The sequence below is a fragment of the Sphaeroforma arctica genome, assembly GCF_001186125.1.
Source record: "Sphaeroforma arctica JP610 unplaced genomic scaffold supercont1.492, whole genome shotgun sequence".
Classification (NCBI taxonomy): domain Eukaryota; class Ichthyosporea; order Ichthyophonida; genus Sphaeroforma; species Sphaeroforma arctica.
The window spans coordinates 1-26,219 of NW_014040066.1; the positions used below are offsets into that span (position 1 = coordinate 1).

A 26,219-nucleotide genomic window follows, 5' to 3' on the forward strand; every position below is an offset into this window, starting at 1 on the left:
GTGTGTGTGTGTGTGTGTGTGTGTATATAATATATATATATATATATATATATATATATATATATATATATATATATATATCTCAAGAACCAAGCAAACGATAAGTTTGGTATCAATATCCTTCACCCTATACTTGAAACAACATGTGCAAGCCGCCGTGTGTTTTTGTGGTGTAAAATTATGTACGTTTTGTCTTTTTGAAACTTTATCTACAATATTTTGTGTCTGCTACTTATCCTTTCGATCTAAGGTACATAGTTGTGTACCAAGAATCCCGACCAGTTGCAAATGCTCGATATTCTATTCTTTGCATCGAGCACCAGAGCGCATTACAATTGAATCTGACCATCATGATGCTCTTATCAAATAGTCTTACCAAAACCTGGATCATGGATAGACATAGGCTGCTTATCTATAGGCGTGGTTTTCGTCACCGAGTCATTCATTTTACTTGCGATCGAGTCGGTATCCGCATCTACCACTGTCACCCCATCCTCTTGATCGAGGTCTCCAGTTTTCTCTCCCAATCCATCCTTCGAAGTCATTATATTTTGTTGTTAATTATGCATCCACAGCATACAGTTTAGGGATGTGAAAGCTTAAATATCTCTTTATTATGCTAGCAGCTTCTGCAAAAGTGATTATAGAATACCTTTACCATTACATGCCGTAGGCCTTAGGTCCCAGCAGGCGTACAAATAACAATCGTTCATTCCACTCTAAGTCTCCAGAGTCAAAAGTGCGATTCATGGGCGACTTCCAGTTTCCTCACGATTCCATTGGCTATAGATTTTATGCGATAGCTATAGCTGTATAGCATAGGCTTTCTTAGAATTAGGTTTATGCCGCTATGGTGCGGTCGGATATAAATAGACCCCATACACACGTATATAACGTGTGTACCACAACCCAATTTATTTAATTTTTCCATTCGTTCCAAAAATTCCCTTCTCTATTTTAATAATATGCCCGAACTTTCCGAGATGCACGACAGCACAACAACAGCCGCAAATGTATGGGACACTGAAGCCATTATCACAGAAATAGCCGCATTACGCGTACGAGAAGACGCAGCCGGCGCAGCCGCGCATGCCGCGGGTATAGCTGATGCGACTTTGATGGTGAGGAGTCTGAGGGGAATGGTGGCGGCCGACGCACAGACTGTACAACGCCTACCCGAGATTGAGGATCCGGACTTGACGGTCCGTACCGTATGCCTTGACGACGAAAATGTGGACACAACTCGGCTCCGCCTTCCGTGTGGCCATGTGTTTCATCCGGGGTGTGTGAAACAGTGGTTCACAGTCGCGAATTCGTGCCCGCTGTGTAAGGCGCGCTTGCCGGCGGCGGCGGTGCTGCTAACGCCAGTGGTGGATGAAAATAACTTACAGATTGATCTAATCCCGACTGGGATTGACAACTGGTACATGCTTTGAAAATAATATCATGAAAATTTAGCATTGGGATGAAATTATTTATTTCAAAAATGGCAAGTATGTATGATACAATGTATGAACATATGGTATGGCTCTCATAGTCGCTGTAGTGGTTCAGGAAAGATTGATGGGAAGAAGTGGTCAATAAATTCCCGTCTGAAGCTTAGGCCAAGTGAGTCGACAATGGAAGATATGTGCTGAGTCAATTCGGGCCGATGTTGACAAAACACTGTTACTATCGAATGTCCCATATATTCGCTTGCTGACCTACTAAGTAGAGTACCCACCTCTGTGGTACGGATCGGGTCCAACAAGGAGATCGCGGCAATGGCCCGGCGCCAATACTACTACCAACTGGTTATGGGTAAACCGCCAATCTCAAACCGAGGAACAACGTGGACACATGCACCACAGACACTTTCACCGGAGCACCACCCTTACCTGTCCTGAGCCCACCGCCACCCGCCATCATAGCCCCGCCCACCAACCAACTCACCATTGAACCACCATCCGCACAAAACGCAAATGCAAACATAGCCGCAATGAAAGCAACGCACAACACACACCTCCACTACAAACAGTACCACGCGTATACTCACACATAGCCAAACTTTTAAACAGCAACGACTGGAACAACTTGGTACGGATTGAACTCACCGCCCTGGCTATGACATCACCAACACTTATACTTGTCGACACCAAACCACCAGAAAATCAAATTTTTATCCCGAAATGGGTATTCACATAGAAGACGAACGAACATGGCATCGTTACCCGCCTCAAATCCCGCCTTACTGTCGCCGCCTGGGGAGCTACCCAAGGCATTGACTACGAACACAGCTACGCACCGGTAATAGGTAAAGACAAATTTTGCCTATGCATGGCGCTACTCGCACTTACGCCCATGATCGTGAACCAATTCGATACCCCCAACGCATATCTCAACAGTAGTTTTGAACCCCCCGTATACATGCGTGTTCCACCCGGATTTCACCTACTACAAGCACAACTTTCACAACCACAACAAGAATTCCTTTAGCGTTCCAAAGCCAATGACATATCAGTAGTATGCAAGGTTACAAAAGCACTCTATGGCCTCCCACAATCTGGAGAGTTATGGTATAAACAAATCACTCAATTATGTGGTGAGCTAGGATACACATGCGTATACCAAGACCGAGCACTATTTATCAAACATACACCGCAAAACCTCTGCCTGCTGTTTGTACACGTCGACGACAAGATACTAATGTGCCAATCACAACAAGACTCTGATGCTATCACTCAGGACAGTCACATGCAACAGTTATTGAACATGACAGTGTAAGTTTCGGTCTACCAAGGCAATATTAACGCCATATAGTAATTAAACGCGTAGATTAAGTCTAAGTATATTTAAATTCAATGTTAATAAACGAAATGAGTCTTGTAGTAAAGTCAGGTATGCCTCATGAAAACAGCAATACTCTGAGGGATTGTGAGACTGAGACATTGCCTATATTTAATCCTCTCAGTACTGTTTTCGCCGCAGGGATTTTATTTAGTGATTCGTTGTCGCTCTAATAGAAACTATGGTATGTTTCGTTGGGGCGAATCCGAGAGGCTCATAAAATCCTATCTTTAGAAGAAAAAGAAAAAAATTACTCTTGATGTCCATAGTTATACTGGGGCCTTTCAATGGCTTTGTCCAAATATCTGATATGTAAAATGGAAAAGGTATTTAATTATTAAAAACCGTTAAACCCCATTTAAGATTTTACGTACTTTTAAGAGTACGTTTTACGTATTATTAAGAGTACGTTTATATTACAAGATTCTAATGTGGAGGCCCGGCTTTTACAACAGTCAATCATCAATGCAGATCAGTCAGAACACGAAGTCATCAGCCCGTACTAAACATGTTCACAAGTACTAACACTTTGCACAGAGGAAAAATTGCAGATGGCAAGATACAACTTAGAAAAGTGCACACAGATGCTAAGCGACATGTTTACAAAACCCTTGGACCCGGGAAAGCTCAAGAAGGCACGCGATTGCATTATGACTAAGATGTCAGACATACACATCACGCCCTCCCCATAAGCTGATAAGCATAACACACTTCACCATGCGTACATAACACAACACTACCACAGATCTACATATAGGCAACACCATTATACATAGCCTTGTACATAGAAATATACCTTCAATCCACCAGCTGCAGCCCACATGCTCGCTTAGTCATAAATAAACTATTAACCCTAAAACCCTAAACCGAAACCCTAAACCCTGACCCATAACCCCTAAACCCTAAACTTTAAAAACCCTAAAATACTGAACACACACAACACATTCAGAACCCTAAAACCCTATTAAAAAACCTAAACCCTAAACCCTAAAATCCATGGACTTTATACAAAACTCGACATTCTAACAAATTGAAAAATTGATGACAACTCTTCACTAACCCTGACCCACGTCTCTCAAGACCCAATTTTCCAAAGTTTTTTTTCAAAATTCTCAGGTAAAACCCGGTCATCATCAAAAAACCGTTGCAAAATTGAGGGGAAGTATTGGACGGACACACAGTAAAAGAGTTTTTACACACTTTTACAGAAAGAAGCCAACGGGACACCGGCATAAAACTAAATGGATCATTATAAGATTATATCTTTACAGGATTTTTCCTTTCTTGACCAAGAAGGGTTTTTCCCCCAGTCAGCATAGTTAGAAGCTGGCTGGTTAACAACTATAAATACCCCAAGGAAACTCTGAATAAAGTACTTATCTCTATGGTCTAAATACTGGTACTTCAACATGAGGCACTTTTAGGGTCGATTATCGTTGTACAATTCAATACCTCAAAATACCTGACAATTATCCAATAGTCCCTATTGACATGTGTTGTCACTCACAAAGTTAGAAAACACTATTATGACAAGTAGCCGTATTGTTACTATACTATATATTTAATGTGACAGTGCACACTTGTAATTGGCATTTTCTGTTGCGATAAGCATGTCGAACAGGTCAAGGCACTTGAGTGGTGGTCGGGCGAAGAGACATAAATTAAGGGACAGACAAACGAACAAGCCTATTGCAGTTGTACAAGATAAAGAGTTTGAACCTGATGATATAGAGTTGATTAGTGATGAGTGTCAAACCCACGACATAGATCTGTTCAGGCTTCGCAGTCGCATCATTAAAAGAGAGTACCTTCTCTTCGACAATCTCTGCAGCGTAACATAGCTCTGTTGATACTCGGTGAAGCGTTTTCTTTCGCTTCTTCATAGTGTGGTGTTTGTGAACACTTTTGTGGTTTGACAATGTACAAATTTAAAAAGCAGTGTTTCATTTTTTTTGACCGCCGACTGTCGACAATCTAAATATTGGCCACCACATCGGCTGTCATGGTCGAATTTTTGGCCTCATCATCAAAATGGCCGAATTTATTATTATTACAGCAATGGCTTCCTTTACTCAATCCTAATCACACAGGATATTTTGTTCTTGAAAATTCCAATTTTTTGACATAGAAAAATATATATAAAAGTAAAGGACCAAGAATAGACCATATGACTATATTTAGCATATGGCTATATTTACTTTTCTTTTATTTAACCAAAAACAAAAACAAAAGAAAATGACATCTGTAGTAGACTGTACGCAAGGTTTACTATAAATATTGTAAAGGTGTTTAGATGTCTGCTACCTTGACTACTGCTAGAGTACAAAAGAGTCCTCAGAATGGGTCCTGTCCTCCTAATGACCAAGTTGGTTCTATCTAATACCTGTAAGCCTTCTTAATATTAGTGAGAACAGTACCAGCATTAGTAATTGAATGTACGTGTTCAAGAAAGAATGTTTTATCAGTGGCTAAGAATTCATCCGCACGAGGATGCCCCTATTTTAGCTGCGAGATCAGACCATGTCTGCCACGCATCACTACATCCATTCAGAAAACGCATCGCAGGGATACTAGTACGCAAAGCCGCAATATCCTGGCGCTTATGTTCATTATCGTCATCTGCAAATGGATAACTAAAACACAGCCATCCTCCGTAAGCGGACGCTGCCACACGACCCATCGGCCTGTGCTCAGGTCTACCAAGGGGTACCCGGTATGCCGAAAGGTTTTTAACATACAAACGATATTCCTTTTGTAGTTCAGCATCGGAAATATAATGCATAACAGGTGCAACATGCGCAAGAACGGTTGCCGGACCCAACCAAAGTTTGTGCTGGGGAGGTGCCATCGGCGTGTACATTAGTTCCCGATCGATCGCAAACATGGGAGCATCAATACGGCTGTAATCAGCCGACTGCTTCTGGGCACCCTCTGCCCGTGCTACCACCTCGAGTGCCTGCAAGTTACGATCCAACGGTTCTTGCCGAAGGGAGACTGTAGGTTCTGCACACCCTAAGGCCTCATCCAAGATTGCCTCAACTACGGGATCTGTAGAGTGGGGATATATACGGTCAGTCTTCAGCGTATATGGTGAGTTATTGATAACAGCCGAGTGTGTTGCAATATAGTTAGAAATAAATTCAGGGAACATTTGTCTCCATTCGTGTTCCAATCCAACACCTAATGCGCGTTTCATATATTCCAATGCTGTTATTACAAGTCTTTCGATACGGCCATTACCCCCGTGTTCACCCGTCGAGGCAGGGTGTATGCGTGCATTCTGCGATTGTACATAAGCCTGAAATTCATCACTAATTAGGGGGCTACCCTTATCAACTACATATGTTGATTTGTGGTCACGGGGTAGCAGCTGCGTATTGCAGAAGTTGATCAGTGCATCAGCCGTACCCTCGGTTTTGTGAAGAGGCCGGCCAAATGCTCTCTAAGGGTACAACCATCCTGCGCAAATAATACAAGTGTGAAACCATCGGCATCCGTAGGCAAGCTAAGTTCACCTCCTCACACATGTATCGTGGTCGTGCCGGCTGTTGCAGTAAGCCCCGTGCCGTTGGACCCGTTGGTAACCCTGCCCAGTTACATTCCTCACAGGTATCGATCAGGGACTGGAAGATAGGGACTGGAATGTTCCACGCACACTTCTGCTGTGCAAGGGCACGTAACCGAGATGCCAGGTGTGTGAAACCATCATGCCACACCCAAAGGATCTGCAGAACCTTCTCTGCACCAACAGTCTGGTCCATACACGTGAGGTGGAGGTCGTCAAGTGCATCCAATATCGCCTGGTCCGTGGCAAAACGAATTTGTGGATGCCGGTGGGCACCCTTCCGCAACTTGCGCGCATGAATCGGGGTGTCAGTAGCAGGGCCATCAGAAACTGTGTATGTCACTTCAGACAACGGTTCTGCAGGTTGAGGCCAGATACGGTCCACAACATCGTATGTGGTAGGTTCGGGACTATCCGGTTCATCCACCGTATCTCTAGACATCACAGCCAGCACACGGGCGAACGTACGGGAACCTCCTGAAAGGGAAGGAGGCAGTTGGCGGAAATTTATCACCAAACTGGGTGAGATCTCCCCCGTACTCAGCAATAGCCAGGTTAATTTCTTGTTCAAGGGTAGAATCAACCATCTGTGTGCGGAGGTCCAGTGCTGTCTCCGATACTGTCTGGTCAACCAACGTACCCAAATCACCACGGTTAAGAGTAGCACCCGCCACTTTAGGGCTGACCGTAGGCAATTTAGGGTTGAGGGCAGCAATGGTCTCTACCGAGTCAGGGTCAGCAGACGGAATGAGTTCGCGTGTATTGTTTCAACATATAGAACCATAATATATCAAGTGGAGAGTGACTTTATTTAGACCTCTACGGAGGCTTTTATATATACTTCTCCTATGCATATGGATTATGGAGTCACACGTAAGTCATAAAAGCATGACTTATTGTGGTGAACTCTTATTTGACAGGTCATAATACCTGTCAGTGAACCATGTTTTGACACCTCATGACACCTGTCATTGAACCATCCTCCTCTGGGTACTGAACTGGTATTGTATCTGAGCAGAATGATGACAGTGCTGATTTTGTCCAAACATAGATCTTCCAATTGCTGTGCAAGCATCCAGTTACTTGGAAAGGGTTCTGGGTCCTGCTCTATCCCCGCCGGAGGTAACGTCTCTACAGGACTCGGGGGCTCAGGTTCCGGAGCTTCCCGGGTGAGGAGTTGGTCATGGAGTGCTTGCGCGCGTTTCGAGGCAGCAAGGAGCTCCGCCTGGGTCTCCAACGGAAGGGCTGGTGGTTCGATGGCCGGGTGTGTTATCGCGGCCAGACATGACATAGGCTTCTAGCCAATACTATAAAGAGTAGCAAGGGCTTGTATGAGGCCCGCCCGATGCCAAAATGCTGGCGCAACATGAAAGAGGGGCTTATCACCTTTTAATAGCCCTATAATGGTGAAGTCCCAGTTAGATTTGCCGACTACTCTTCAACCCCTGTGTAAGAACGTGCCATCATTGTGGGGGATGACTATTGGGGTGCCTTGAAGTAAGCGGAAGAACAGCGGGAACCACTCAGCATGAAGCCAAAAGGAAACAACGCGCACCACAACTACATTAGGTTGGCCAAGTACTCGTTGCGACAGAAAAGGCATGATGTCCCTCCAAGGGGCATTCATCCAACACAGCAGGTTGCTGATATCTACCGAGTATGCGTCTAAACCATAGGCACCGGTACCATCCTTGGTGCAATAGACCACCAGCCGGTGGTCTTCATGACTGGCAAAAAGTTCCAGTTGGAGAAAGTCATATATCTGTTGTGCCAAGTCCACCCAGTCGCCGTTCAGAGCCCAACTATCAAAGTCGAGGGTGTCAGTAGGGAGCCGTCCGTTAACAAATTGGTGTGAAAAACACAGCCCATTTGTTGTCCTCATTGCCACAAACAAACGCCACTGTCACCACCACAACTGGGGGTTCAGCGGCAGCCTTAATGTACAGAGCAATAGGTCGTCAATCTGGTTTATGCGATAGTCTCCAAAAACCGTGAGCGGTCCTTCAACATACTGAATATCGACGCGAACCTCGTGGATGTCCTCGATGCTACGTATCCAGCGTTGATGCTTCACAGAACGGGAGTGTGCGTAGCGGCCCGGATCTAGGAGGGCATTATCCAAAGGTTTATAGTCTGGCAGGACCAACAGCTCCCTGTACGAACGATGACACAGGGGTTCAACCTTACGCACCGCTAAACGCATCGCTAACATCTTACAGCTAGTGGCATCGTAATTCTGTTGGACATCGTTCAACTTACTAGAAATGAATAGCGCAGGGAACAGGTACTTAGTAGTGCCAATTGTGACACCAAGGTCCGTCTATGCCTGGGGAAGTAAAACCATGTCAGGGGGTGATGGGTCCGGGCGAATACGCTTTTTGTCAGTTTGAGGCAGTAAAGCATCAGCTGCAGGGTTATTATGAATAGGGTACTGGTTGTCGTCTATCGCGTCTCTGCGAGTCACTGCCTGGGGGTCTAACGAACGTCCAGTGAGCGGAGGTTGCGTCCAGCCCTTGTCCAGCAGGGGCCGGCAGGTAGGGTCTCCGGGTTTAAGATAACAGCCTGCTCATCCTTCAATATTGGCCCAGAGATTGGAGCAGATGTCTGGAGTGGCAACTGTACGTCACTCAGGTGGTCAGCAGGATCCGGAGTAGGGCACTGAACGTCCACTGGAGGAACAGTCGCCCGTACCTCATCAGGATGGGTGGCGGAGGTCCCGGCTAATACATTGGTAATAATGGCATCTTGTGCCGCAATTAATTCAGAACGAGTACGCTGGGGCATAGGGACATGGGCAGCTGCACAAACTAACGGTGTGCGTGCGACAGTAGGAAAAGATGCAAGTGCAGACACTGGAACCTCCTCTGAGTCGTCCAGTTGTCTAACCTTACCTTCGTCGAAGAATTATTTGTTTGTGTGCCCATCTAGGAGGACCAACCGAGGTACCTGGGGATGCATAGTAACAGGAGGTAACCCCAGTCCGGTGTGAGTACCAAGCGCTGGTGTGGCAAGGGCTGGTATAACCGGATCCGTAAACTAATTGCAAGTACCAGGTAGGCGTAAGCAACCTGGTGCTTTGTCTCCCACTTGAAAATTACCCCCTTCCGAGTTAAGTCAGACAGCACAGCCGCTCTATCCGCAAATCCAGGGATGTAAATAGACCACCATGAAAGGACAGCGAGTAAGAAAACTAATTCCTGGCGGTTGCCCGGCGGTGGCCGGTCAAAGAGTGCATGTGCTCGTACACGGAGTATGGCCGAAGTATTGAATATCTCTTTACGGCCCAAGAATTCGACCGCCACGTCGAACAGAATTCCGAGCTGACACTTGAGCGGCTGGAGTTGAATATCTTCACCAATCAAATACGAACAAAGCGGAAGAGGTCATTCCAATGGGAGTCCAATGCTGACAGCAGCGTTTCCCTGGCCTTCTTCTTCGTGGCAAGGTTACCATCATCTAGATAAGTTTTAAAAGCCTTTATATTAGCCTAAAGGTGGTGTCCATATAATGCTGCATATCGTAGCAGCCATTCCCCACCCCTTCCTGTAAGCATCGGGGCTGGTGGAATTTACTGTCCGCCGTGGTGAATGCTAAGTATTTTTACGTGTCCTGGTGGAGGACCAATTGGTGGTAGGAAGCCGCAAGGTCGCATGCCGACTGGATGACCGCATTGCGCGAATGTTCCGCCATATCACTCTCGAGGTGTAGAACATAAGGTAAGTGGTATAATCGGCCGTTGACTCTCACATAATTGATAGTCATACGATAATCCTTAGTGCAGGTAGGCTTCTTCTGTAGGTTCTTCTAGACAATTCGCACAGAACTCACCCATTCACTATAGATATCACCTTCTTCTGTTTTCCCAGCGAGTTAGAATTCTGTACACTTGTCCGTCTCCACTTGTTGCAGCTCGGGATCATTTGTACGGTGTATCTGCCGGGATGGTTGGGCACCTGGTTTCAGTTTGAGTTTAACCATAAATCAGAGGAATGTTCTCTATTACGGTCGCCCGAGCGGTCCCTGTCTTAATCTCGGTCACGGGAATGGCTTCGACCACGTGCTGAAACATAAGACCCACAGCTCAACACCGACACACTGCGGTTATCTCTGTCACGTCCATCGCGACGCTCCCCATGTTGTTGCCTAGATAATGCAGTGACCTGCTTGCCCACATCTGTGGCCAGCTTCATAGGGCCATAGTCATCGATAGTCGTCAGAAAAGTCTCCTTCTGGACCCCGGAGTATGCTGCAGACACAAGAGAACTCATAGCTAGGCGGAGCTCCATGAGGCCCGCTGCCAGTTGGGCAAGGTCCTTATTCCATACTACCGCCAATAGTGTTCGGACCGCAGCATCTAGCGTACAAACTGGCAAAAGTGCCTAATGGGAGAACATTCCCAACTTATCTGCTTCCCGCGCGATGTCCTCACAGATGCACTGCCACGGTACGGCTAAATCTATCTCAAGTGTGTTAGTAGGAGCCATGTGTGTATTTGGTTGCAATCACGCACGCTCGAAATGCTGGCCATACGTGGGCTGGAGTTGTGGCTTGGTACCAACAATGTCGAGCATGTAAATAAATATACTTATGTGGCCTATGTGGTTCAGGACGCCATCTAGCAGTAGCGGTATACTCAAAGTCATCATCGTATCTACATGTGTGTCCGTTGACATAAAGGACATCCCGTTGGGCTCTCAGTTGCCAACCTAGGCCCGGAATTTTAACACACGGGCCGCCTAATGGAATACGATCAAGATGCAAGTATGTATCGTTAAGCCACTGTTCGATCTTATTCAGGTCGGGATATGGTGCCGCATCATCTGGCACCCGTACGTCATGGTGCCTCTGTTGGAGATCTTCGTCATACTCTCTTCAGAACGTGTCAATTTCCCATGCAGTAGCATGCCTCCCAGGCCGTATAGTCAAATGAAGAAACGTAGGGGCAGGGGCAGGAGGCTACATGTTCTCATGGGTTGGGTGGTAATACATACCGCCATCATTCGCTCGCATACGTTTTTGCAGCCTATCTCGGTCCTGCTCAGTACGGTCGTCGAAATTCAAGTGTTTCAAGACTGTAAGCGCTGCCAATCGATGGTCAACGAGCACTGGGGTTGCCTCAAGCTCACTAATTTGGAACGACTGCTGAACACTAATACCCTCAGCTGCGGATACTAACACCCCTTTCCCTTGATCATGGCGCTGAAGATATCGCGCAACCTTCCGGCAAAGTTTAACATGTAATAACTTTTAAATAACCCACAGCACACCATAAAGTGCGAAGTCCGAAATGATCAACAGCTTAAATCGCGCATCAGTTAGGGACGAGATATTCAGTATTCGAACTTCTTCAAGCAGCTCCAAACTGGTTTCTCGCAGAGTTAGGTGTGCAGATATGCCATAGTTGGCAATCAGGTATTGGATCACAGCTTCCACTGTAATATCTGAGCCCAGTTTAGCAATCACCGCAAGTTGGATCGGCGAATCCAGAAACTTCAGGAAGTGGTCAATCCGCGCTGCGTCCGTGGCCAGATTATTGTATTCCTTGGAGACAAACTTGTACGGATTCCAAATTTTTAAGAACGTCGAGATAGAACGCTTACGTCGACCCGTAAAGATTGCTGGTGGATCACATCCGATGAGAATTGAACCATCGAAGTGTGGTAGAGGGTGTTCACACTATACAATACTATAAGCTAACCTTAAGGAAAAATAAATAAAATAAGAAAAACCCTAGTTAGGTAGTAGTCTCAGTAGTTAGACCTTGGTTGTAGTAGACTGTACACAAGGTTTACTATTAGGAACTAAGTTAGATGTCTGCTACCTTGACTACTAGTGTACAAAAGAGTCCTCAGAACAGGTCCTGTTCTCCTAATGACCAAGTTGGTCCTATCTAATCCTGCTAGGTCCATGTGTATCCTCGAGGCCTGCCTCAGTCCGGGACTCGGAGTAGTCTAACCGCAAGAATATCATAACCGCAAGATGGTGAGTCATCATCTAGGGCTAAGGAGTCCTCAATCAGGGTTCCATGGCAGGACCACTGGTAGGGACATTGAGAGTTACAATCCTAGAGTTACAGGACAGTCCCAATGGTCCATAAGGAAAGGGCAAGACTGTCACTCATAGTGTTAATAAGTGTCGGTACTAAACATGTCATATTATTATTTTTTGTTAATATTTATCGCAATAGAGGGTGAATTGAAAGTCGACTACGTTCTTGTGTCAGAATTCGAGCAGCAATTCATGGAAGCAGACAATACACATTAGAGTTAGATATCTAAAGAAGTTAGGGGTCTGGAGCAGTAACTTGTTCCATACCGGGTGCTATGGGCGATTTGCCTGTCCACACCACTGCCTTAGTAGCAGTGCGATTGGACAAGGGATCTATAGCGTTGATAATTTCAATTAATATAGGATAGAGAGTGTGCCACTTTGTCGTAAAGTTAAGAAGGAGGCAGCTGCGGACCATAGCAACAAGGAATAGTAAGTTTGATCTGGACGTAGCCGGTCCGCCGTGAGATGGCGGTGGGAAGACACGGCCAGGGTTTAGGGTTTTAGGGTTCTAAAACCCTAGAAGTATAGCATTGTAATGTTGTTGTTGCGGAGGTTTTACAGAAAGCGCAATAGCAATAAATGGGAGTATTTGGGAATTTCCTGTCATAGTTAGGATTCGTCTATTGGGGATCCAGGCAGAGCCAAGTCCGGGCATTGTGTGAGAGTTAGTCGGGAAGAGGGTGGGGTGAGTATGGTACTGAAAGTAAAATACCCTAATGATATGCAGGTGGACTAGTATAGGGTATATGAGTATAGGTAGTGGGATTGGGTGGTGGTTGGCTTTGCGGTGTGAGGAGGTAGTTAAGGTGAGAGTGAAATACTGCTAAATGTATCCACTTAAAACAATCATCAGACGAAAAGGAAGTTATACTTTTGTAGCGAGTGTACGCTAAATAACTGTATCTCAACGTTCTCCCTTCGTAGAGAGGGAGACGTTGTTCATTTATTAGTAACTGTAAAATTCATGACTCTAAATACGAGTCAGGAGTCATGCGCTGTAATAGCCAGCAAAAACTATATTTATCAGATTAAGATGATAAACTGTAAAAACTGTAATAAAACAAAAACCTAAGTTCGTGTATTCCGACCACAACCTCCCCAAACTGAAGCACTGACCGAATAGAAATGCACCAGTTTTAGAGATGATAAGGAATACCCAAAGTAACTTAGTTGCTGACATTTATCCTCTGAGAGCTAGAGCAGTGTGCTGGCAGTTATCTTCTGGGAGATAGAGCAGTGTGCTGGCATTTAACCTCTGAGAGCTAGAGGGATAACAAAATCACGCTTCGAGCACACCGTCCTACCGAGTAGTCATATCTTAAGATAAAGTTTAGATCTGGGCACGTTGGCGTTTACGTGTCCGTGTCTGCGAGGCCTTGTGGTAGGCCGCGATATCGTTGGCATCATCAAAAGCCTCCGCTGTTTCTCACATGGGGTCGCCTTCGCGCCATCTCACCAAGTATTCCAATTTCCCTGTATCACCACTAGTACGGTGTGTAATAATGTGGCGAAGCTCAACACCTCCTTCTGTCCACAATTTATCTTTAAGTGGTGGGTCTGTGCGCCGATGCACTAACCGGAGGAGTTCCACCCGTACCGGTTTGCCATTGAATTCTGGAGGGGCGGAGCCGTCTTTATTCGCCAACTCATAGCTATGTCCGACCCTAGCCTTAACAATTGTTTTAGTCGTTCTGCCCTCCGATCGTACCATTACCACATCACCTTCGTCGAAATGTACCAAGTCTTGAGCGTGCAGGCGATCAAGTGGTGGAGTGTCGGCAGGATGGTATCCTGCAACTGGTCTAATCGTTGGGCTCAAAATCGGCAAACGGTACGTGACGGCGGCCAAAATATAGACTGAACGGCGCGCTCTTGTGACGTCAGGATATCCGAAGGTTCTGATAGAGCATCGTAAACGGAAGACGTTCGTTCCATCGTATAGGGACTGCCTCACAGCATTGTCTAATGGAACATGTAATCTCCTTATGACGTCGTTTAGCAGCACCCAGTACTTGGGGTCAATATGGTGGTGACACCTTATGTAGCATCCCCACTTCTTGGACCAGGGGCTCCACTATCTTGTTGGTGAATTCGCTTCCCATGTCCGTCTGGATCATACGTGGGAAACCATGCTCGCCAAAACTTCTATCAGTGTTTGCGCCGTCGTCTCCTTCGTCTTGTCCGGTGTCGCTCGAAGGATTGAGTAGCCTGTAGCGATGTCCAGGACGTGAAGTATATAATTGTTCTTCCTTCTGGACTCAAGTGGCTTCGGGATGTAATCAACTTGAATATGGTCCCACGGGTAGCGCGCGTCAATGCTAATCATCAGGTGAAAGCCTTTACGTAGCGTATCTTGTCTCAAACATGTGGCATACTGCCGTTTGACTTCCGTTGCCAATTCGAGTGCGCCCGGCCACACATGGCCGTTATGTCGGAGTTGTTGAACTATGTCGGCCGCTCCATGATGTCCTTGTTCGTGTTGAACTTGCGTGAGTCGCGCACGGTGTTGTTGTTCTTCCGGTGTCGCTCGCTCAAACGCCGGTTGACCCTCTGCGTCTGTCAATGCCATCGAGATCTCTCGTGCTGTATCTAAACACATCACGTACGCCGTGTGTTTTGGTTCTGCGTATCCAAGTCGCTGTGAAAACAGCGGGTCCAGTTTGAACCCGTTAGGAGGCCCCACCCGTGCAATCACTGTGTGTCCCCATGGTGTCTTGCCACAGGCGTACTTAGCATACCTTAGGAACGTATGTGGCGTTCGTGGAACCAGCACTGGCTAGGACTGTAACAACTGTTTGAACAAGTCAAACCACGGTGCCCTTGGTACCCATGGTAGACATACAGTTGCCCTTGCACCATCAGTCCTTATCTTGCGCAACATTATGTGTATCTTCTCCCATGGTGGGTTCATCCATCCATCGACCGTCGACCAGTCGTGGGCAAACGCACCTTCTCCATCGTCTGTAGTCCAAAATCGAGGGAGCTGAGCGCTAGTTGGATCCGCAAATACGTCTATATTATTCGGGCTGAAGTGTTGTTGTGCTAGTTCAAAGTAACTAGGGAATAACTGCCAACAATTTGTGTACAGTATTTCAGGTTCGTATTGCTCCGCTGTCCCCTCGTGTACTCTGCTCAACATGTCCGGAAGCACGTTCGTCTCTCCTGGTATATGTAATATGGTAAAGTTGAATGGTGCGATAATATGGTGCCATCTCTGGAGCATCGGATTAAGCTTAAGCTGTGTATTCATTTACACAAGGGCCTTGTGGTCCGTGAAGACTGCAAACCGTTGCCCATCCAAATGCTTCCTAAAATGTGTAAGCCCATACACCAAAGCTAGTAACTCCTTCATTGGTGTAGCGTAGTTCTGTTGCGCATGGTTCAGAGTCTTGCTGAAGAACAATTCCCGTTGACCCATTGGAATAACGCTCCCCCTAAACCGCAATCGCTAGCGTCACAAGTTCAATGGTGTACCGTCGACCGGGAAGTGCAACGCTACTGCATTAACAACTGTATCTTTCATCGCCTGCCACGCCTGTGCATGTCTCTTCTCTCAACGATCGCCGATCAACTCGTTTGGTTTGAGTTTGAAAAATCCGCCCAAAGGTACGACCGTGTTCGCGAAGTTGGGGAGACGCTCATGAAGGTAATTCACCAATCCTAAGGCGGAGGCTATATCCTTGTACCGTAGTCGGGTAGGCCAGTCGATAAGCTTGGTCTGCTTCTCATGATCAATGTCTATGCCTTGTGCAGACAGTTTCTTCCCTAGGATCATCTTTTCAGGAATAGCGAAGTGGCACTTGGCGGGGTTAAGCTTAAAACTGTGGTATGTTAAGCGTTGAATCACCTTCTGCACCGTCCTAATGTGTTCGTCATAGTCGTCGCTAGCGATAACTATGTCGTCGATATAGTGGTGGACCGGTAAGCCGTCAAGTATCGTACTCAAGGTACGCTGGAACTGTTGCGTGAGCACATGGAGTCCGAACGGTGCCGATGTAAACGAGTACTGATAAAGCTCGTGTGAAAACCTAAACAAGTATTGTGAATCTGGATGGATCGGCAGCCTGTGGTATGCCGCAGAGATGTCCAGCGTAGTGTAGTATTTCTTACTCTTGAGGCGAGAGATAGGTTCGTTGACCTTTGGAATCAAAAACTGGTCACCAGGTATTTGCGCGTTAACGGCGCGCATGTCTAAACACACCCTCACCTTCTTCACGTTTCCTTCCGCAACGTCGGGACCGCAAGGAGAGGGAGGTTGACGGTTGTTGGTGTCGTCCGTTTCGTTATCACCAAATCCGCCAACCACTTCTTCACTTGTTCGTCCATGTAGGGTAGCCATAGGATACAAAGTTACGTGTCGATCTACGCATGTGCATCGCCTGTTCACGGGTTACCGGAATGGTAACTTCACTCCCTTCCAGACGACATCGCGCGGTGTCAGCAATCATCGCGTTCGCCTTTAAATTTGGCGTGTATCGGCGGGTTCCATTGTGTTCGGTGCCTGTCGGTGAGGGATGGGTTCGAGGAGTTCATCCAGTTCTGTGGGGTCTATCGGAGCGAGTGGCGATTGGATAACGCCTTTGTATATACCCAAGCCTTTCAACATATCTTGCCCTACTATGATGTCTATACCTGCTGGTAAATTCATCAACTCAAGTTACCCGTCGATAATCTTGGTGCCATACCGAATGGGTACCACTTCTGTCGTCCCCGATCGAGGAGTTCGAACCGCCTTGTCAGCTAAATAGATGACTGACCCAGGTGGTTCTGGAGTTATTGGGCGGCCGAGCAGGTCTGCGGATGTCTGTGAGATACAACTTCTGTTTGCTCCCGTGTCTATCAATGCTTTGAACGTGCGTCCGTTAACTTGCACTTGAATATAAACTCGGTTATCAGAAGAAAGCAATGGGTCCTGTATCGCCATCACTGCCCTAATCCGACTCAGGCACCCTCACATCTCATGCACGTTCGGTTACGGACTCCCATACCCCGTGGTCATGGTCTGGTTCCGGTGCAGTGTGCTCGAATCTTCCGTGAGTATCGTGTCGATGTGTACCTCTGAAGCTTCTGATGGTGGTACAAAGCCGTCGTCCTGTGTAATCGCATTCACATGTACTTGAGGAGTCGGACGCGTAGTTACCAAGTCTCTACTCGGGGTTTTGTTCTGCCCCTGTCCTGAGGTTGGAGCTGCGGTCGGTCTGAGTGCCAGTTGTGCGTATTGTGATGTGCGGTTGCTATCGTACGGCCGCGCCCGCCCATCCGTACCCCCTGGTGGCGACGCACGGAAATGATGACATCGCGGAATATGACGTGAACCTGGTGGTGCTTGTACCTGACATCCAGCACAAGTCGTAGGTGGTGACGGTTGGGGTCGCTGTGTCCAGTTCTGCGACTGTCGTCGAACCGTCTGCGGGTTAGAGCGGCTATTGGTAAAGTCACGAGTCCCGTTACTCGGTAGACCCTCCCGATTATTCCGGTTCTGGAGACGCGCTGTGGTGCGCTGCTGTGCGTCCTGAATGTCGGGGCTTAATTGCTGCAGAAGCTCGTGCGTCTTAATCAGTTGCCATTTCGGATGTAATTGCAGGGTGCGTTCATACGTTCTCCCATTGAGTGCTTCCTCTAACAATTGTACAATACAGTGATTTAATAGTTTCTGTTGAAAATCTGCATCTGTTTGGCACCGTTCACGTGCCCTCCGATGGTTCTCCATGAGCTGTGTCATTTGTTCCATGATAGGGGTATGCATATTCCGACTGTGGCCCTTGGCTAGCTTACGAAACGCGGGATCGACAGTGGCCTGCGTCTCATGCGAGCAGATCTGTTCGATTTGTAGTTGTGGAGTCCACATCTTCAATCGCTCAGAGTTATCGCGTATGTAATCCAATGTTGATTTCTCAGCCTTGAAATAAGATAGTACTTTATGGAACCATGTAAGGCTTCAACTCTCATTTGTGCGTTCTTAAACGCCTCAAGGAGAGCCCCTCTCGTATCCCGTTCCATGATGTCGTTTAGGTGGTATCTATTCGAAGGCCAATCGGGCCATGTACGAGGTGACGGGATGGGCCGCTTTTCCACCGCGCGGGACTCTAGCGTGGCTCGGAGCGTCTCAATCGCTCCCCGAAGTGCTTCAGCTCGAGCCGTATCATTATCATCCATTGCTTGGCATAACTCGTCGCTCAGGTGTAGTATACGTGCATACAGCACTTATCGGCTTTTCTCAATGCCCGGTGTGGGCGGAGGTATAAGTATCTCCTTCCCCTGCCGCTTGGGCGTTTGTACATATTCACTGGCTGCTTCCTTCTCGAACGACTGTCGTTGCTGTTGTTGGCGAAAGTTCGTACTTAACCAATCCTGCATGTTCTTCAACGCCTCACTCCCGTGAGGGTTCTGCTTGGCGAATACCTGTTGACGTGCGAACTCTTGGAAAGATGGGGTGTCCTCAATAGAAGACAGAGTCATCTCCCCCTCGGTCGATCGGTCCTCTGTCCCAGGTGATTCATACCCGAGTCCATGGTGCGGATGTGTACGGCCTTGGATACGGAACGTAGGGTTGTCCTCATTTCCTAGCGATGTATGCACACGTTCGTGTGTACCAGTAGGTGTCTCAGTGGCAGCCAACATTGTTGAGGCCGATCGGCAGTTGCGCGCTGCAACCTTTGTTCGTACTTATCTAAAAGTGACTGCTGTTGCGCCATTAGCTCAGTCAGTTTCTGAGCTTGTTGTTGTCCTTGTTTGTTGTTGGTGCGACGGCGGTGGCGTCCGTGGTTGGTCATTACTGGAGGATAAGCCCTTTGAAGTACCCGAGGACAAACGGGAGGACAGACCATTACTAGCTACATATTCACTAGTAATGGTCTGACACCGGTCCGCACGCAGGTCGGGAACTCCCTTGGTCTCACCCTCGAAGACGACATCATCTCCTGAATGGGCAGGTTCATCTCCGTGTGCCGTTGGTGACTGCTTGTCGTTAGCGGACACTGGGTGGTGAGCCTCTAGACGCGCCTGTTGTTGCCCTCCAGAACCTCTGTCCAGTGCGGCCCGGATTAGATTGACGACGCTTAGCCCCACGTCGGTCAATATCATCTTCTTTGCGACGTTCAGGGTTCAGATGTTGCTGTCGATGACTTTGGCGGGGGTTGGACATGGTCGAGGAAGTATGTTTCAACGAAGATCTTGAAATGTGTGCGAACGAACTCGGAAAGAATTGAATATGAATACACATTTCCTTACTAGAGTCCATCCCTCAAACACATGACGTCTCGACAATGATACTCGAGTAACCAGTGGACACACTCTTGATTACTTTATTTCACTCACAGACCCTAGTTGTATAGAGAGTCGAGACTCATCTATCACTAACTGATGTCTTACTCCCCTTCGAATAAATACCTCGTTGAGGTATACCCCGCTTATCGGAACATCCCTTCGCCCTTCCCGTCGGCTGCTCCTGCTCCGACATAGGGTCAGCCTAGCTTCGGTACCTCGTCGTGTACTCCATCTATCGCTCCTGATTGCTCTTCTTACTCCCCTGATTTCGTGTCCTCTACTCGTGATGTCCTTGTCATGTGCCGTTGCGGTTGTTGGATTATGTTCCTCGACCTATGACATATTGTTAGTTATTGCGCTCCTAAACTACGCTGCCGCCAACAACGCCTTCTGTGCGTGCTCTTGAGCCTCTCCATTTACCTGATTTATCTGGAAGTTCTAGTGATTTGTGTGTGTTTGCATATCATTTCCACAATTTAACCATGTACTACTTACACCGCTCGTGTTATGTATGCCCCCACCCTTATATGCTCCTAAAAAAAGTCACAGATGCTTACTTATGTCTCTGTGTTCTTCCTTATATCCTCCTCCGTAGACCAACATTGTCTATTTCAGCCTATGTGCAATTCTGGTCGTAGTTGACTTCACTTGGATAGTTATCTCTTCTCAACTTCGTCGCTACCTATTGTAGCCAAATCTTAAGTAACTTATTATAAATAAACTCTCCTGCCTATTCGTCTATAAATTGTAAGCCCAATAAAGAACTCCTTCAGAACCCTAACTCATACTTCGTTGCATATGGATGCCATTAGATGTGCATGTCTTGCCATTCCATAAATCTTAAGTAAATTATTATAAATAAACACTCCTGCCTATTCGTCTATAAATTGTAAGCCCAATAAAGAACTCCTTCAGAACCCTAACTCATACTTCGTTGCATATGGATGCCATTAGATGTGCATGTCTTGCCATTCCATAAATCTTAAGTAAATTATTATAAATAAACACTCCTGCCTATTCGTCTATAAGTTGTAAGCCCAATAAAGAACTCTTTCAGAACCCTAACTCATACTTCGTTGCATATGGATGCCATTAGATGTACATGTCTTGCCATTCCATTTTCTATTACTTAAATCATCGGTCTGCCCACGTCCTTAGCACACGTTATGCAGTCTTTTGACGTGTCGCCTGATGTATATTCACCGCTGTGTCTTTTACCTATCCTATTCTTATTACTTGTTGTACTTGTGTTTTGGTCATTGTTTAGTACCTATGATCTTCAGCATCGACTATTTGTGTACACTGTTTTGTCAACTGACGTGTGCACTGTGTAACCTTGTCTGCTCTAAGTGAAGACTAAATACCAGTTCGTATAACTTAAGTTCTAATCATCTTGTAACTTTGTAAAACAACATAGTATGCCGCTGATTCTTTGCGTCGCAGTACTAGATGAGTCGGCACTAACCATGTACACCTCTCATTTCTACTACTGTAGATCCCAAAAACCCTTCTTCTTTTCTTCTAACAACTCTTAACTATAGTTTAAGCTTATTGCTACTTGCACACTCTATTTGTGCTTGTCTCGCACAAAAACAATCTTCCTACCTGCTCTCGCTTGTGACTACTTATCTCTGGCTGATTCGCTGATTTCGTTATTTGATCGTCTTGGGACCTTCCTTGTTGTCCCTGGGCTAATGATGTACTTGATTGTGATGGTCCCTTCTCGGTTTCACTCGTATTAGTAGATTCTATCTTCGTACTCGTTGTCCAAACGTCGTTAGTGCGACGACCAGATAATCTAAATCGTTTAAGATGTCGAGCCATGTCGTATCTGTTGATTCTAAATCTCCTTTCTTCCACTTTATCGTTCGTAGGTGGTTCTCCCTGGCCATTCCCATAGTCCTCTGGTCTCAAGTCTTCTTCCGCCTCACTGCTGCTGGTTGACATTAATGGCGGCATCGTAACGCTAGCATCACTACTCGAGAACCCACTATCTCCTTCTTCGTTAGGAAAAGTTTGGAAGATCTCGTCATTTTGATACGACATTCTTTGATCTTAATGTCTTTCAATTGCTATATTTGTAACAAAGAAACATATGCTAGCTACTGACTAATTCTTATCCCGTAGCTTTCACTACAATTACTAATAAACTAACAACTTCTATGATAAGTTAAAAATGTAGTAAGTGTACGCTAGATAACTGTATCTCAACGTTCTCCCTCCGTAGAGAGGGAGACGTTGTTCATTTATTAGTAATTATAAAACTCATGACTCTAAATATGAGTCATGAGTCATGTGCCTGTAATAGTCAGCAAAAACTAAGTTTTATCATATTTTTCTGATAAACTGTAAAAACTGTAATAAAACTAAAATAGACTTAAGTTCGTAGATTCCGACCACAAGGACAAGTTTTTCCCTTTTATACAAACACCAACCTCTAGATAATCTAGTACTGTAAGATGTCACTTTCTACTCCTACACAGGCTAAGAAGCATAAAGTTGGGGGGCTGTAGCATCTAGGGACCAGATTATCAAAAAGCCAATCCAAATCCCAAAACCCAGAATAATCAAATACTGAGTTTTGGAATTAGGATTGGAATATTTATGATTTTAGAGTCATCAGAAATATTAGCGGTAGAACCGGTAAGCTATACCGGGACTCCCGTGTGTGAGAGAAACACTCAAGTAAAGCCTGAGTCTAGTGAAAGCACAAATAAAGACTCAGTTCGGTTCTCTCAGACTAGAGACTTTTCCTAGCTGAGATAATCGTACTTGAGAAGAGGTCTATTGTATCCTATTGTCTCGTACCTTTCAGCTACTCTCCATACTCTACACAGCGAGTGCCGGGGGCGGTGCTCAAGTCTAAGAGACGAGCCGGGGGCGGTGCTCAAGTCTAAGAGGCGAGCCAGGGGAGGGTCCAAGCAGCGTAGAAAGAGGCAGAACAACAGCTGGGAGCGGGGCCATGATCTGACAGGGTTACGGCCGCCGTTAACATGGCGTGGGTCTGCGATTTCCCACCGGCCTAGTCTGCGACAAAAAGTGATGTCTACAGCGATTCTCTTCCCGCACGAAGAGGTCATTTCAGCTCGAGGTGGGGCGTTGGTGCAGTCACCGGTTGATGCGGGTAATATGCAGCGCTCGTCACCGCCGAGGCTTCGGAAGGCCCGCCATTATACTGATGATGTGCTGGGCTTTTGAGGCTAGAATGCAGGTTGCGACGCAGCATCCCTTAGCGCTCGAAGGCGAAGACGAAGCCATAATGAGTGGAATGTACTTACCTGGTAGGCTGGATATACTCCACAATATTGATGTGGTGCCAGACCGGGAGGACGGATTTTTGTCCGGGCATGACTCAGGTTATGATCTGACGAGGATGGCGAAGGTTTTGGGGTTGCGGGATTCAGGAACCTAGGTGAAGCGGCAGGAAAGACTGCAGAGGAAGTTCAGGATGCCACTGCGTTGTTTCACGCGTGGGCATATGATCCAGACAATCACAAATTCGCCAAGCTTGATCCGCTCAAGCTGTATATGAAGGAAGAAGCGCAGCCCAAGTGCTGTGGCTACAAGCCGTACACGAATCTGGATTCACCAGAAATGCTGGCGACGCATGCGAAAGTGTTGCAGTTGCTTGAGAGGGGCATTATTCGGCCGTGTGAAGATCCTCCCAACCGATGGCAGGCCAATGTGAAGATGGCCTGGAAGAAGCCTGGGCAGAAGCCGAGACCGTTGCCCGAAGGGTAAATGGCGATTCTGTACCAATTTCAGCCGCTGGAAGGAGGCGCTCGACTCGGAATCATTCCCATACCAACGGAAGCGGAGATGTACGAGTTCGTTGTTGGAAAACCGTGAGTGTCAGTGCTGGATTGTGGCAATGGATTCAATCAACTCAGGCTTAATGAGGAAGCATCGCGGATGTTAACGTTCACGACGCCGTGGGGGCGCTTCTCTTATGTCGGGGTACCCTTTGGGCTCCGTGAAGCTTCTTGGCGTTTTCAAGAAGCCCTGGCGGAGGTTTTTGATTCGTTGCACCACGTGATATAGTACATAGATGACATTGTGATTGCCTCTGACTTGCGGGGGACCACTGGGACGAACTGACGGCAGTGCTACGTCGGTGTCAGGAGTATGGAATCCAACTGGGAATGAGGAAGTGCCAGATAGCGTATTTCAGGCGGCCGGTAACAATACTGGTCCGCAGAGTTGATTTTAATGGGGTATCAATCACGGATGAGCGATTGGAGGCACTTGTGTCGTTGCCTCACCCGACGTCGATGGAACTGGTGAAATCCTGGTATCACACTGTGGCATATTGGAAGCAGTATGTGGATGGCTCCACTAATGTGCTTACTGCCGATCGCGAGACTGTTCCATGAAGAAGGACGCAACCTTCGGTGGGATGAAGAGCACCAATTGGCATTTGATACGTTTAACTCATTGCTTGCACGCAGGACGGTGAAGCTGGCTCAGCCAACAGCACATGAGCAGCTGGTGGTTTATTTTGATGCCTGTGAGTACATAGGTGTGTAGAGTATGAAGAGTAGCTGAAAGGTACACGATAAAGGTTACAACAGACCTCTTCTCAAGAACGGTTATCTCAGCTAAGAAAAGTCTCTAGACTGAGAGAACCGAAATGAGTCTTTATTTGTGTTTCCACTAGACTCAGATTTACTTGGGTGCTTCTCTCACACGCGGGAGTCCCGGTATAGTTTACCGGTTCTACCGCTAGTGTTTCTGATGACTCTAATATCAGAAATATTCCAATCCTAATTCCAAAACTCATTATTTGATTTTTCTGGGTTTTGGGATTTTGGATTGACGTTTTTTTTTAATGATAATCTGGTCCCTATATGCTACAGCCCCCCAACTTTATACTTCTTAGCCTGTGTAGGAGTAGAAAGTGACATCTTACAGTACTAGATTATTTAGAGGTTGGTGTTTGTATACAGGGTAAAACTTGTCCCTTAGGAGCATAATAGGAAAAACCTGCCACTACCATTATCTATTACATATTACCGATTAATTAAATTTATACTATAGCAGGAGTCCTCTACCATGCTCATCGGAGTCGGTCTTGACCGGTGCTCTCGGTTGATCTCAGCTTGGCTTAGGAAAACGCATCTCAACGGTGGCTCTGCAATCGAGTCTCTGGTCCTTGTCCCTCTGGTGTGTGGGGGGAGCATATTCCTAGGCGAGAAAAGTGGGAGTGTCCTGTGGTATCAGTGAGACTTGCTTAGATCCCCCACCTCGTGCGCTGTCTGTGGCTCGCTGATCTTTCATCAGTGCTTGTTGTCCCTGGCTTCTTTGGCCTTGACTGCATTCGTTTACGTCTCCGGCGTTGACGGTATGTTGTCATGACATCAGCATCTGCAATGTCTGATTCATGCGTCCACGTACGCTCACCATCTGTCCATTGCAGTAGGTACTCCTGGAATCCATCACCTCGGATGGACGGCCTGTCGTCGACTATCGAGGAGAACTGAGTCTTTTCGTTTGGTTGTACGTGATTGTTGGAAGTGAATGCTTCCGGAGCACTGGCCCTTTTTACGAAGCCAAGTAGCTCATCACTGATCGAGTCAAGATATTCGGGGGCTTTAGTCCCGTCAAGGTTACAGACAAAATACCCGTTGACCTCCCTGCATACTATTTTGTATGGTCCGCCATTTGGTGCCGTTAACTTGTTCATTTCACCTTGATAGCAGACCATGACAAGGTCCCCTTCTTGGGAGTTTACATACTTCTGTTGATATTTTTGATCGTATGCTGCTCGCATTTTCTCTTGATACTGTGCAACATTGCTATCTAGTCGTGGCCTAATGGCTTCTTCTAGATTTTGCAGTCACTCTTCCCAAGATACTGTTGTACTGGGTGCGGTCACTGGCTCATTGTAGTCCGTGAGTTGATTCTGCCTGCGACCAAAGTATACATTAAAGCGCGGTGACTTGTGTCTTCTGGATGTACGCAGATTATGGCCCATCTGTACGAATGGAAGTCGTGAACACCAGTTACCTGGATTCTGTATAACGAATTTCCGTAACAGTGGCACAAGGTCACTCCTCTGCCTCTTAATAATATCTGCTAGATTATTTTTTAAGATTCTGTGCAAGACAAGAAGTTGTTTCACATCTACTAGTCTCTTATGCGTGACCTATAGTATGTGTCTATTCTGTTGACTTAACTGAATAAGGATATTGTTAAAAATATAGAGTATGGAGAGTAGCTGAAAGGTACACGATAAAGGATACAATAGACCTCTTCTCAAGTACGGCAATCTCAGCTAGAAAAAGTCCCTAGTCTGAGGGAACCGAACTGAGTCTTTATTTGTGTTTTCACTAGACTCAGATTTACTTGAGTGTTTCGCTCACACGTCCCGGTATATCTTACCGGTTCTACCGCTAATATTTTTGATGACTCTAATATCAGAAATATTCCAATCCTAATTCCAAAACTCAGTATTTGATGGTTCTGGGTTTTGGGACTTGGATTGGCTTTTTGATAATCTGGTCCCTAGATG

General features: G+C 46.5%; 9 protein-coding genes across 9 annotated transcripts; 1 reads left to right on the forward strand and 8 right to left on the reverse strand.

Annotated features, from left to right (window-relative positions):
* Positions 1-191: 191 nt before the first annotated feature.
* Positions 192-552, reverse strand: SARC_06715 (hypothetical protein). The gene has a single exon (XM_014299354.1). It carries the CDS (start codon positions 543-545, stop codon positions 363-365), a length of 183 nt encoding a protein of 60 aa, XP_014154829.1. The 5' UTR covers positions 546-552; the 3' UTR covers positions 192-362.
* A 413-nt stretch (positions 553-965) lies between these two features.
* On the forward strand, positions 966-1,450 carry SARC_06716 (hypothetical protein; the record flags this gene model as incomplete). The annotated part of the gene is made up of 1 exon (XM_014299355.1): positions 966-1,450. One exon carries the CDS (start codon positions 966-968, stop codon positions 1,434-1,436), a length of 471 nt encoding a protein of 156 aa, XP_014154830.1. The 3' UTR covers positions 1,437-1,450.
* Positions 1,451-5,302: 3,852 nt separating this feature from the next.
* Positions 5,303-7,682, reverse strand: SARC_06717 (hypothetical protein; the record flags this gene model as incomplete). The annotated part of the gene is made up of 4 exons (XM_014299356.1): positions 5,303-6,268; positions 6,342-6,868; positions 6,906-7,112; positions 7,322-7,682. 4 exons carry the CDS (start codon positions 7,680-7,682, stop codon positions 5,303-5,305), a joined length of 2,061 nt encoding a protein of 686 aa, XP_014154831.1.
* Positions 7,683-8,866: 1,184 nt separating this feature from the next.
* Positions 8,867-9,175, reverse strand: SARC_06718 (hypothetical protein; the record flags this gene model as incomplete). Its single annotated transcript, XM_014299357.1, has 1 exon — positions 8,867-9,175. The coding sequence occupies one exon, from the start codon at positions 9,173-9,175 to the stop codon at positions 8,867-8,869; it is 309 nt and encodes a 102-aa protein (XP_014154832.1).
* Positions 9,176-10,416: 1,241 nt separating this feature from the next.
* Positions 10,417-12,300, reverse strand: SARC_06719 (hypothetical protein; the record flags this gene model as incomplete). Its single annotated transcript, XM_014299358.1, has 4 exons — positions 10,417-10,715; positions 11,383-11,590; positions 11,735-12,009; positions 12,213-12,300. The coding sequence occupies 4 exons, from the start codon at positions 12,298-12,300 to the stop codon at positions 10,417-10,419; spliced, it is 870 nt and encodes a 289-aa protein (XP_014154833.1).
* Positions 12,301-17,414: 5,114 nt separating this feature from the next.
* SARC_06720 (hypothetical protein) lies at positions 17,415-18,598 on the reverse strand (the record flags this gene model as incomplete). The annotated part of the gene is made up of 2 exons (XM_014299359.1): positions 17,415-18,341; positions 18,386-18,598. The coding sequence occupies 2 exons, from the start codon at positions 18,596-18,598 to the stop codon at positions 17,415-17,417; spliced, it is 1,140 nt and encodes a 379-aa protein (XP_014154834.1).
* Positions 18,599-18,646: 48 nt separating this feature from the next.
* SARC_06721 (hypothetical protein) lies at positions 18,647-19,063 on the reverse strand (the record flags this gene model as incomplete). Its single annotated transcript, XM_014299360.1, has 1 exon — positions 18,647-19,063. The coding sequence occupies one exon, from the start codon at positions 19,061-19,063 to the stop codon at positions 18,647-18,649; it is 417 nt and encodes a 138-aa protein (XP_014154835.1).
* A 78-nt stretch (positions 19,064-19,141) lies between these two features.
* SARC_06722 (hypothetical protein) lies at positions 19,142-19,525 on the reverse strand (the record flags this gene model as incomplete). The annotated part of the gene is made up of 1 exon (XM_014299361.1): positions 19,142-19,525. One exon carries the CDS (start codon positions 19,523-19,525, stop codon positions 19,142-19,144), a length of 384 nt encoding a protein of 127 aa, XP_014154836.1.
* A 1,737-nt stretch (positions 19,526-21,262) lies between these two features.
* On the reverse strand, positions 21,263-21,754 carry SARC_06723 (hypothetical protein; the record flags this gene model as incomplete). Its single annotated transcript, XM_014299362.1, has 1 exon — positions 21,263-21,754. One exon carries the CDS (start codon positions 21,752-21,754, stop codon positions 21,263-21,265), a length of 492 nt encoding a protein of 163 aa, XP_014154837.1.
* Positions 21,755-26,219: the final 4,465 nt, after the last annotated feature.

Excerpts from the sequence above, each read along its gene's own strand:
- SARC_06715 (XM_014299354.1), bottom strand. The coding sequence starts at position 545 with ATGACTTCGAAGGATGGATTGGGAGAGAAAACTGGAGACCTCGATCAA.